This window comes from Leptosomus discolor, chromosome 2 (assembly GCF_034619465.1).
Source record: "Leptosomus discolor isolate bLepDis1 chromosome 2, bLepDis1.hap2, whole genome shotgun sequence".
Lineage (NCBI taxonomy): Eukaryota > Metazoa > Chordata > Aves > Leptosomiformes > Leptosomidae > Leptosomus > Leptosomus discolor.
Window position 1 is genome coordinate 83,760,849 of NC_141392.1, and position 12,385 is coordinate 83,773,233.

A 12,385-nucleotide genomic window follows, 5' to 3' on the forward strand; every position below is an offset into this window, starting at 1 on the left:
TGAGTAGTTGCTGTCATTGCTACCCAACTAGATTACTCCTAAATCAGAAACCAAAAAACATTTCCTAAAATTATATTTGTTGTAGGACCAGTAAGATATTAGCTTTAGAATCTTTAAACATTTTAAAAATCACACTAGATCTGGGTCTGCAGTCAATCAGCAGACAACACATAACAATGGAAGTTTTAGTACATTTTTCACATGTTTAGTGGTTCCCTCCCCCCAAAAAAAGATCTTTTCCACTGAGTTTCAAACAATATTTTTTTAAAAATTCAAAGTCACATAGAAAAAAACTATGTTACTGGTCAGTCTCCAGCAATCTGCAAAAGTCTGCCCCATGTACTGAACAGAACAAATGGAAGTAAACCAGAAATCTTTCAGCAGTTCTCTGGAACTCAATCTTTCAATTTTTGTTTTGTTTTTTTTTTAAACATCACGCATACCTCTTCAGTGTTTTTACCACAAGCTAGGCATACGTCAAGAACTCCCTGTGTGCAAAGCATTAAAAACAATAGATGAAAATTATTCCACACACTTACAGACATGCATTCTGCAAGAAGCTACCAGGATAAAAATTTAGATTACAGCATCACTTTGATTAGAAACACAACTACAAGAACAAAGGAAGTAAGTATGACTATGACAAATTCTTGTTCTATTTTGGTCATGTAGAGTTATCCCATGCAGATGCTCTGGAAGACCAGCATGCAAGTTATGAAGTTTAAAAAACCCAAACACACAAAACTCCAGCATTTTCCCTGAATATTCTTGAACTACAATATCAAATAAGACAGAAATGTCAATATTCTCATCGTCGTCTTACTCTTCAAAATTCAAATTCAGTAGTAGTGCATATACATTCAAGAGACATAATAATTTGAACATATCTATAACAAAGACATTTAATAACAGATTTTTCAGCTCTCCATTTCTTTCTTGATGTAGTCAATGAGTTAGGAAACAACTGCAGCAGCAACAGCTCACATAAGCCACTGTTCTTGTTCTTTTCTGTACTTCTCGGACCACTTCTGAGTAAGCTCTAGGTAAACATTTGGTTTATGGGGCTTATAATCAAGGTAAACCACCTGTCCAGTCCGTTTGGGGACAGCTTTTTCAATCTGAGTTCCCTCATGCCATTCATTAAAAGATGTAATAGAAATGATTTCTGGTCGCACCAAAAGGGCTGCACTGAAGGCAGTCTCATAGTACTTCCCATTGACACGATTACGGGTGTTGTGGTTGTTCCACGGTCGGATACTGGTATCAATATAACCTGGCCCCACGCTGGGAATAAACATTAAGTTGTTACTGTCACAAAAGGCTTTTAAACTTGCCCAATTATGATGAGATGAGCCATAGGAGAAGCCATTGGTGGCAAAGTACGTGTACATTCCATCAAAGCCACTTCTGTGAATGTCATGCTTATGTCTTTCTTCCACAAGAAGTGCAATGAATAATGCATCATATGGAGTATTTCGAATAGTCTGGGATCCAGAAACAGTTAACAGATTCGCCCATATTTCAGGAATCGTAACGTAAGAATCATAAACATAAAACATGGGAAGAAATCTGCCTGTGCTGGTCTTATGCCTGTAAAAGGCTGGATGGCCTCCATATCTATAAAGCAAATAAGTATTGTTAAGACAACATTTGCCATTTGGAAAATATTGGTTCACAATCTGACCTGAACACTTTTCCTAAAAACAAATTTAAAAAGACAGTGTATGCGCTTCAAAACATAGCAATTCATATCCATTTTCAGCCCAGTGTTTGCTGAAGTATTAAATAATGAATCTGGCGAAGAACCTTTAAATTACTACATATTAGTAACTTAGTGTCAAACTGCACTATAGGTATTAGTTTTCTCTGAAGGGCAATTCTCTAATTCAGTATGAAATAAGACAATCTAAGTAGCATTGTTAAACAAAACAACTAGTAGCTGTACAAAATTTGCCAAGCTGAATTAAATGATGAGAGGCTAACACATTGAAGCTCTAGCTGTTAGTTTGTCACTATAAAAATGTATGTTTAATTTATATTAATAAAATAAAGCTAATACTTTAACTGCTTCAATCTGAAGTATCATGACTTGGGATTCTACTGAATGTTGAAAGCAATTTACGTTTGAGTATCTACATAAAATTCAGACTCCAGTATTTAAAAAAGACTGAGTTTTGTACCACTGAACACAAACAAAGTTGCTCACAGTTTTCTTCAGTCTCGGTACATATTTTTATACATTCTTCCAAGCTTTAGATAACATAGAAGTCCCCTAAACCAGCATGTAACCCCAAAGGAAACCATTCTGAAAGCACTCACTTGTCAATGATGTATTTGACATTGTGGTACATACTGCGATCATCTCTATCTTTGTAAGGTTCAATATGAAAAGTGACCTGAAAGATGAAAATGTAGTCAGAGCAACACAAATATAAAATACTACTGAATGCATGAGCACTGTGCATTAGAAGAAGCAAGTACCAGTCACATTAAACACAGTTCTTCCTTGCAGAGAGAACATTTTCGTTAGTCTATTTTGAGACTAATGCAACCCTAATTCAACTCCTGCTCTGTTAAGATTAGAAGCTTCAGATCCAAGGAAGTTGGGTAATACAGTAAATGATGAGTTTTCTACATGAAGACAAAACAGTGCTTTTGCTCTCCCTAGGCTACAGTGAGTAGCAAGCACGCTTCACAAAACTTAAACTACAGCAGAAACTCAAAATGGAAATAAAACATTATCTACTCAAATGTCAAAGAACTGATTAACCAATGAAACATTTTAATATTAAATTTAATATATTGTTTAGAAATTAGCTATAGATAATTCTCCAAGGAGATGTTTTAGTGTCAAAATAGATTTTAAGATACAGGATAGGAAGGCTTTAATTTAAAATTGTATAGATTTATCAACAGCAATAAACTCTTGGAATTAAATCTAATATAATGTACTGCTACTGCTCTGAATTTCAAGCTTGGAGCTTACAGAATTATTTAACCTATACTTGTGAAGTCATTTCAATGTAAAAATCACACTGCTTTCAAATATACAATTAAATGGAAGAGCGTATTACATTAACCAAAGTTTTTCAGAAGCAATTTTAAAGCAGAATGCATTAATAAAGTCTTTGACAACTCTGCAACAGCAGCAAATTTCCACTGTAGAGCCAATAGTTATCTCTATTACGCACAAACTACAGAAAAATATAGCGTTAGGCTAAATCACTAGGACTGACAGGACAGGTTGAAAAGCACTATAATTTCATATTTGATTTCCAACTATCAAAACCAGGCAAATCAAAAGGACATCTCTTCTAGCAGACTTATATTTAGCAGACATAACAGAAGTGGATTTTGTACGTTGCTTTTGGTCTACTGACATTCCTAACACTTAGCTGTAGTAACTTACTAGTGCAAGAACATTTAAAAACATTACTACCAGCATTCCCTGGTAGTATCTATACTTAGTATCTGTATTCTAGAAGTTATTCCAAGCAATAACAGCAGGCCCATCCATATTCCAATCATTACCATACTATCAGATGCATTTTCCTTGGTAGCTTATTTCATTTTGCCTTGGCTCCTTTGAGAGACTCGAATGCTAACAAGTTCTTTTAGGTGAGAGGAAGCGCTATCAGATGACCTGAAAATTCTGGGGAAGGATAATATTTTTTTTCTTTTTAATAATTTACTGTCACATATGTGCAACTTATGTCACATAATACAATTCACACAGCATTTTTAACAGTTTCAAAATTACTTCTGTATCTGATTCAACTTCCTACTTTCCTCCTGCTTGTCAAAGAATCTGCAGTTCTTACTAGCCACAGGAAATTTCTCTGAGAATCCGCAACTTGCATGACCAACTAAAACCAGAGCAGATAAATAGGCTCTATTTTCAGTCCTCAGTACAGACAACTCCCTCCAGAGTCGAAACATATACAGCTACTTAGATAATTTAAAAACTCAAATTTATTACTCGGCAAGACTAAAAGGCAATGCATGTCACTCTAAAAATAAATGAAATCACAATTTTAGATTCTACTGATCACGTAATCTCTAATTGATTTTATATTTCACCTATTTCAGGAAGCCTTTAGGCTCAGGAATTTAATTTAGCCTTTCTATCTTGTCATGCCCTGGAGTAACCTAAAGTCAGAGCAGCACCTCTTTGACCTTACTATCCAAGGTAAGTGTTTGTGATACCTTCTGGAATAAAGACATTCATCCAAAGTAGAACTTCTAAATCCCTCTTTATTACTCATAGATGCTTGCTCCTGACCTCTATGTGCAAGTTATGCGGTAATGCAAAAGTCAGTCTTTCTTCTTTCGCAAAGTGCCTTAGTTTATAAATCATTGTATTCCGTAATATTTTGAAATATGTATTACTTCCCTCAACTCCCAAGACTCATTCAGAAACAACATAAAAATCCACACCACCATACCTTCTGAACCAAACCAGAAAAAAGGCAGATTACGATATTTATTCTAGTTATAAGGCAATATTGCTTAGGTCTTATCAAAATTCAGTGTAATCCAAAGGGCACCTATAGCTGCTTCTATGACCCAAAAGTAGTGCAGCTCAACAGGAGACAGAAACAGAAGCCACCATTACATGACAAGCCTCTCTGCTCTACACCATGAGTCAAACGTAGTAAACTCTTAGCAAGGTTTACTCTCCTAAGTAGTTCTATTTTATGCATCTTAAAAATACATTACCTTTAGATCATATTTATGTGCATAATCCAAGATAACAGGCACCAAATCATCAGTTGGTTCTCCATTTTCATCAGCCATACCTGGTGGGTACCATGAAAGCACTATTACACCTGAAAATACAAAACTTAAGTTTTAAATCATGTTGTTTAACATATAACATGGACCTGGTAACATTTTCGTGAGTTATAATTATTATTTGAGGTGAAATCTATATAATATAAATGAGAATTCAAAGTTACTTTTTAACCAATTACAAAATCTCAGTATTCTCAAAGCGTATTTTAACTTCTCTCTTTGTTTAAAAGACCACAAAACAAACAGTGGTAAGATCACGTGTCAAGGGAACAGATCTGTGCTCAGTGTCCCAAGCCTAACACTTCAAGTCATTCCCTCCACCTCTTCAGCACAGCGTCCTAACCTCCAGGTTGTACCAAGAGGAGGAGAATGCTCCCAAGGAATTCAGCTATGCCACAGTACAGGCAGAGAATATCAAGACACCTTGGGTCAGAGAACACGCAAGAGACGAGGGCTATGCATGTGAGGAAAGATACTTATCTTATGAAACTTTATTCCCCACCATATTTCTGCATTGTACCTCTGGCACTACTACAAAAGAACCATTTCATACTAGAAACAGTGACTGTAATCCCACAACCTTCCTTCTTGCTAAAAGCATTTACTATGTTGTAATCCACCCTCCCAACCATGTGAACTTAGTTTTTAAATTTATTCCCTAAAAAAAATGTTTGAGCAACTCTCAATAATTTCAGGATGTTACTATTCCTGTCGAAAGAGACACCAACAAATACAATGACACTATACTGTAGGTTTTCCTGATGCTCTCCATGAAAGCAACAGAACACATACCTCTTCAGAAAGGCTAAACCCTCTCCTTCTAAAACAAAATGCTGCCGGATAAATAAATTAGACCTTTTAGGTGTGTAGCTGGAAATAATACCAGGAAGAAACTAAGACAGAAAAAATACAATAAATACTGATGTAGGAATCTTTTCCTAACAATACTATTTAAAACATATGGAAGAATAAGCCGATGTGATTCTTTTTAACCTGGTAAAGATTTCAGTACACAGAGGTAGGGACATACATATTACATCTATTTTACTAACATTGTAACATTTCTGACTAACAATTTGCAAACAAACAAGTCACAATTATGAAAAAGCGTAAATTAGAGTGAATACACAATCATCTTCTAACATCAAAACCAGAAATTTGAGCTCCTGTACATAGAAGTTAGTTCAACTGCCCTCAACATATTCTCTCCACATTTTATGAAAAAGAGAATCACAAATAAGAGACTATCACAAGAGACAGTCTGCTCAAGGACAAGAAAAATGCAGTATTTTACTGCATTTTATCACCCTATCTTTTATTTCACAGGAAACAAAAGGACAAAATTCAAACGATAAGATGGAAAAGAACAAGTAGAACAGCAGCAACAAATTCAGGCTACACTCAAGGCATCTTGAGTACAACATCTGTCAAGACACTTTTCTATACCTTTAGAACACAGGGAAAAGTTCAGGAGACAGAACTGTTCATCAAGGAATCTAAATTCACATTTGCATTGGTCTTTCGCTGAGAAAGACTATTTAACATCTTCTTTCCTGTAGTTAAAAACTGGAGTTTTGTACCACTTCAGGAGTCTAAAAAAGGAGGGACTCGATGCCAAAACCAATAGCATAAACATGTTTAAAACCAGAGTAGAGTCATTTAAGACAAGTGAAGGACTTCAAACTGGTCTACCACAAAAATAGGCTAGTGAAAAAAAAAAATGAATTTCACCAAGCAATCTGAGGAATAAAATCTATTGTATTAATCTGTTAAAGATTAGGAAATTAATACATAAGGGAAGAATTGTAAAATATAAGAATAAAATAAAAGCACTGCACAAGACTCCTGCTGTTCCAATCTCTTATATGCCTTTGATCATTAAACAAATATTGGCTGAAAGAACCACTTACATTTTTCTCTTTGTAAGATCCTTGACAAAGCCTCACAAAAGGCTAGAAGAAAAATTAATATTTGACAGAATGTAAAATGCAGTCATGGATTAGACATTGGCTAAGCAATAAAGAGAAGAAACTGTAAACAGTCAACCTCACAGAACACAAAAAACCAAACAAAATGTAATTCTTATTAAAAAAAATCCGCAACATTTGAATTAATGACCTTAGGGAAAAATGTTGATGATTTATGTTGGTCAAATCTAGATGGAAGAGAACAAATGCAAGTATATTTAAATCTGTAAAGTCAGAATAACAGCAGAAAAAAAAAATCACTTTTGACAAATATCAGTAATATGTTAGAAAGAGTAAGTCACAGGAAACATAAGCATGAACTACTCATTCATGTTGCTGAGTTTTAAACGGAAAACTAACTTAAGCTGCTAAAAACCTTAGTCTCCAAAGCATTTTTCCTAGTATTTGGCACCTTTTCCACCAGCAGTTCAGCTTCATTAGACATTTGTATCAAGAGTATGCGAAACATCACAGATTCTTCTAAAGCTACAAGTGCCCTCTCTGCTTTCATCACACTATCATGCGTTATTTTGCTCTAGATAAGACTAAAAAAGTGCCTACTGGCAACTAACACCTGAGATTTCACTGTAACAGTTTTCCAACTGTTGCTGGTGTTCCTGTTAATGGAATTACTGTATTACTGAAAAGGGTGCGAAATTTTCTACGCTTGTATTAACCCTTGTACAAAATACAGGTTCGGTTAGAAACCAGGAAAAAACAATAAACCAGAAGTAAACATTATAAACATCAAACCTTGATGATCAGGAGAAAGTGATTTGATTCAAGGAGATTAGCACTCTGAATAATGCTATGAACTCTGGTCACGTAGCTCCAACTACATTTACAGAAGGCATTCAGAGTTTAATATTAGCCTATACCACTGCTTATTTTAAGGAAGATGAACATAAAAAGGACCGTAATGCCCAACAACAGAGAACGACACAAAAAATATATTGAATAATCTCATGTACATAGACCACATTATTTAGAAAAAGGGAACATCAATTTGTATTGGAAAAAAAATACTTTTGGACAAAGAAATAAACTATAATGAGCTACACTGAAACTATCATACCCAAGTTCAAGAAAGTTTGGATTAGACATTTCCATAGCTAAGGAGAACACCTATAAATGCATAAAATATAAATTGTATAAAAGCTATAATCCTATATACTCCTTGACATACGAATTAATATATAATTGTTATTACACATAAAGAATTCTTAAAAATCCCCATGTTCCTATTTGAACAGACTGCTCCATAACCACGTTATCATGAGTTACTGAAACCTGCTCTTAAAACTGAAGCATTAATCTCCAAAAATAAAATACAGAGACAATATATTCTAGCAATGATTTCTGTATTTTCTACGTACGTTATCAGTGCTTAATACTAGGTAATGAAACACGTGCACCTACAGGATTACAAATATTGTTCTCACATTTCTGTGTTGTTACACTCATCAGACACAGCTTTGAAGATGCAGGTTTCGGTTGGGGAGTTAAAGCTCAGAAATACAGACAGTCTTACTAGTTTCAGACATTTCCAGAATTACACAGAAAAATGGAAGAATGGGTCAGTTGTGCTCATTCACTTATTTAAGGCCGGATAAATGGACAACATGCTGAAAAGTTAACATTCATTACCAGTTGAAGCTGAACGCATTTGTTTCATGTGGGCTTCTATGACAGAAGGGTCTTTGGAACTGTAAGATCCGAGTTCAGGATAAAAGTTGGCCCCAATGTCCTCAGGAGGATTATGCCTTCCCTTCGGATAATTGTTCGCAATTTTGGGATCCCAGTGTGGCAACAAGGGATGGTTCCAGTGAATATATTTACCATCAAACTGTGGATTCCCAAACCAACTATAGTAGAATATGTGAAAGTTATAATTAGGAGAAGACAGCTCTTCTTCCAGCTTGTTTACAGGAGGCATAGATGCTTTCATAGTATTGACTGCAATGCCGTGCAGATTACTGACGTGTGTTACAGGATCACCTTGAACCCTATTTAGAGAATTCTGTTTATTGTCTAAGAGCATTGTCCGTTGTTGAAGCTCAGGCAACAAACCCAGTCCAAACGGATCCCCAAAGCCAGCTCTATCAGGTCTCAGAGTCTTCAAAGCCATCATTATCGAGCAAATAAACAAAATAAAAAGCAACAAAATGATGCATGTTCTTCTGCGAAATCTTGCCATGATGACATAGTTCAGAATCCACACAGAAGGATTTTGGCCGCAACTGATCAAAAGACAAATGTTTTAAAGTCACATTTCTTACTACCCAACAGTATGAAATGCTTTATAAAGTTTCTACACAATAGAAATTAATATGGAGACAAACGTGATGCAGACACTCACTGCATAACTAACAGCCCTTTGTCAGGGAGGGAGGGAATAAAAAAAAACATTTCTGCATTTGAGAACGAGTGTCAGGTTCTGAGGTTCTGCCACCATGGACTTGCATATTATACAAAACATCTTACTTTTGAACCTCATTGTGTTCCTACCCCAAACAAATCCCATGAAATGGAAATTCTGGTTACATTATTTCAGAACTATTATGTTTTGACAAGTCTGATAGAAATAGCACAGAAAAGAGAAGAAAAACATGCAGAAGCCAAGAAAGGAGAATAATGAAGCGCAAGAAGAGTAAAAGACAAAATGCGATACGAGAGTAGTACAGCTCATGTTCCAAACACTGGTTTCATTTACTAACCAATTTACTGGCTTTGGACCAACCACTTCGCGTTTAGTCAACTAACACATTAACTAAATCCTTTGGCAAATTAAACTCAAAACAATGATGCTTTGCAGCTTCACAGATCTAAAATTATAATTTGCTTCCTGAATTCTGTAAACAAAAACCAACATTAAGGACATACCTCAACCAGAAAGCCTCTAAGTCAGCTGCTAGCAGCCTGTTAGTACAATGTCAGAGCTGCATGACACTTCACGTAGAAGTCCAGGACTAAGTTCAAAACCAGACCAAACAGTACACAGCAAGACTTGAGCCCTGAAAGTAGGGAGAAGAAAATCAGCATAAAGGAATGCCTGATTATTTTATTTATAACTTTAATTCCTGTTCAACACTAAACACAAGAGAGCCCGAGAAAAGGATTAACGAAATTTAGGTTACCACAGAATTACGTGGAACAAGATTATGCATAAAACTGACACTGAACTGGAAAATCCTAGAATAAATTTCCGATTCAACAGCCATTAGAGATAGCATAGCTGTGATTTTATATTTCTGTCACTGGCCTCCAAGTTTTAGAATCCTACTTTAATTTACTGAGATATACAGAGGTCTCTTAAAAATACTTATAAAGTATCTCACCTTAGTTTCCTACCAATGTTTTTTATTACCGTTAAAATGTATTAACATATGGCTCAGTTGTCACAACACTCTTTGTTACTGCTGTGATAATTTTAGATAACGAATTTTAGAATATGCTTTTTAACAATACAGCCTGAATTGGATTAGCAGTATGACACTGCCAAAAAGGGAAGTTCTGCTTCCATTTCCAACCCTAATCCTTTCTCCCTGCTGTCTGCTTTTAGTTACCTCTGGTATTCATCTGGTTTTTATAGTGAGGTCACTCACACACTTCCACAGCAAAACCCTGTTAACGTCTCAAAAAAACCGACCAAAAAACCCACTATGCACTTTTACCTTGTTAGAGCTGACTCAGCAGAATAAGTATCACAGCACTAATGTCAACGAGAGTTAATAGCACAGATGGGGGAAGGGAAACGAATGAAAATGATGCTGCTCATTTTGCCCAACTGGATTGTGAAACCATACCTTTGGCTACTGTCAGGGAAAATTATTTTATGGCATATAACCTTATATTACTTCATTTAAGAATTTTCATTACCAGATTTCACACCACTTCATATCAAGTTACTGAGTTCTTTTTCTATAGCTCACAATCCACCCCAAGATCTGAGAATTTCGTCAAAGAGATTATTTGGAGTCCAGACGATCTTTATTCTAATGAGAAATTAAGCTTAAATACATCCAAACTACTCCTATTTTTCCTGACATTTTTAGTCTTCTTTCTAGTCTATCATGCTGCCTCTCCCTGGGAGATTGACTCAAATTTCGGATTAGACAAACTGAAGTTTTCTAAAAAGACAGGATTTATTTTTCTTTTTTAAAGAAAACAGTATTATTCACCTGGCTAATGTATCGATTTATTCAGTTTTCTTTAATTTGACCCAGATGCTATTGACCTCCATCAAACAACATATAGGATTGCCATTGATAAGTTACTTCTGCGATTACTATTTTATCTCATCTCTTCTGTAAAAAAGAATTCAGGACTGTAATGTCTGTAATTAGAATGTTCCTAAGGTCTTTCATTTGTACTTTCCCATTCCATATTGAAGAAACTGCTCCTTTTTATTCTTTGCTTGACATATCTGCTACTAAATTCCTCCTCTATAGCATCAAGATCTCACTATCATAAAGTGCTTTTTCCAAAGTGTCAGGAATTGATCTTAGTGCTCCACGTTCTTACTTCAACAAGTATTTTTCAAACAGAATATTTATCATTAAATTATACTAAACAATGAGAAGCATACTTAATAGCATCAGGACAGACCCTGCTCTACCATAGCATATTATGAACCTCTAGTATACTTATACAGAGGCTCAGCATCAAAATGCAAAATTTCTAGAACAACTAAGTGACAGGCAGGGTAAAGGCTTGCGTTTTGGGGAGATGTCAGGCTCAATGATGATGACATATTTCAGCCTTGGCATAGATACCTCTACTGTAAAAGCTGTATTGAAGAGCTACAGGCTGGCAACGCTTGCATTATGTCATTTAATCTTGTGCTGAGCTACTCTTTAGAGACAGTGACAGATAAATTATGCTCATCAACGCTAGTGCCACAGCAGAACAGTAATATTGGGGAAACAGACTGAGCAAACATGCCATGTGAAACAGCTACCTGAAGTTATGTCTATCCGTGGAACTTGTAAAACCTTAGAATACATTTCTGATTCAACAGCCATCAGAGACAGCATAGTTGTGATGTATTTCTGTCAGGGACATCCAAATTCTAGAATCTGACTTCAATTCACTGAGGCACACAGGTCATTCCTACATACTTATGAAGTACCTTGCCTTGGACTGTTGGGGGCATTTGGATCTAACAGCAATTCCCTTTCTCAGTAGGAAAAAAGTCAGCCTGAATAACTTCAGCTTTATGCAGATTAAGATCTCCCACACAGACAGTTACTCCTGACTCCTGTGATGACTTGTTAGCTAGTATCAGGTTTTGTATTCTAACCCCAAGTTTGGTGACCCATGTTGGTGTACCAGCTGAAAATGTAAGTAGTTCAAGCTCTTTCTCTTGCCTAGTGAATTCATTTTAAAAGAACAAAAAAGAGTCCATCTGTAACAGGTCAGAAGGAAGAACAAGTTGGTTTAGAACACCAGTCTGCCTACGGGCAAAGAACAGGTCCAATGTACAACAATGCTTTACCAGAACAGTTGGGTATCTTCAGCTATTCGTGGATCAGAGGCTTCCTGAACAAAACGTCATTTCTTTGTGCAATATGAAAAAAACACCTTCCGTTTAGAAACTCACCTGCTAGTTTAATTTGATGCCT

General features: G+C 35.7%; 1 protein-coding gene across 1 annotated transcript; it reads right to left on the reverse strand.

Annotated features, from left to right (window-relative positions):
• Positions 1-980: 980 nt before the first annotated feature.
• MANEA (mannosidase endo-alpha) lies at positions 981-8,958 on the reverse strand. Its single transcript, XM_009953223.2, has 4 exons — positions 8,409-8,958; positions 4,720-4,829; positions 2,320-2,396; positions 981-1,617 (listed from the first exon to the last, which is right to left on the reverse strand). The coding sequence occupies exons 1-4, from the start codon at positions 8,956-8,958 to the stop codon at positions 981-983; spliced, it is 1,374 nt and encodes a 457-aa protein (XP_009951525.1).
• Between the last annotated feature and the right edge of the window lie 3,427 nt (positions 8,959-12,385).

Excerpts from the sequence above, each read along its gene's own strand:
- MANEA (XM_009953223.2), bottom strand. The coding sequence starts at position 8,958 with ATGGCAAGATTTCGCAGAAGAACATGCATCATTTTGTTGCTTTTTATT. Across the intron at positions 4,830-8,408 it reads AATGCGTTCAGCTTCAACTG|GTGTAATAGTGCTTTCATGG; the intron begins GTAATGAATGTT and ends TTGTATTTTCAG. Across the intron at positions 1,618-2,319 it reads GTCAAATACATCATTGACAA|ATATGGAGGCCATCCAGCCT; the intron begins GTGAGTGCTTTC and ends TTTGCTTTATAG.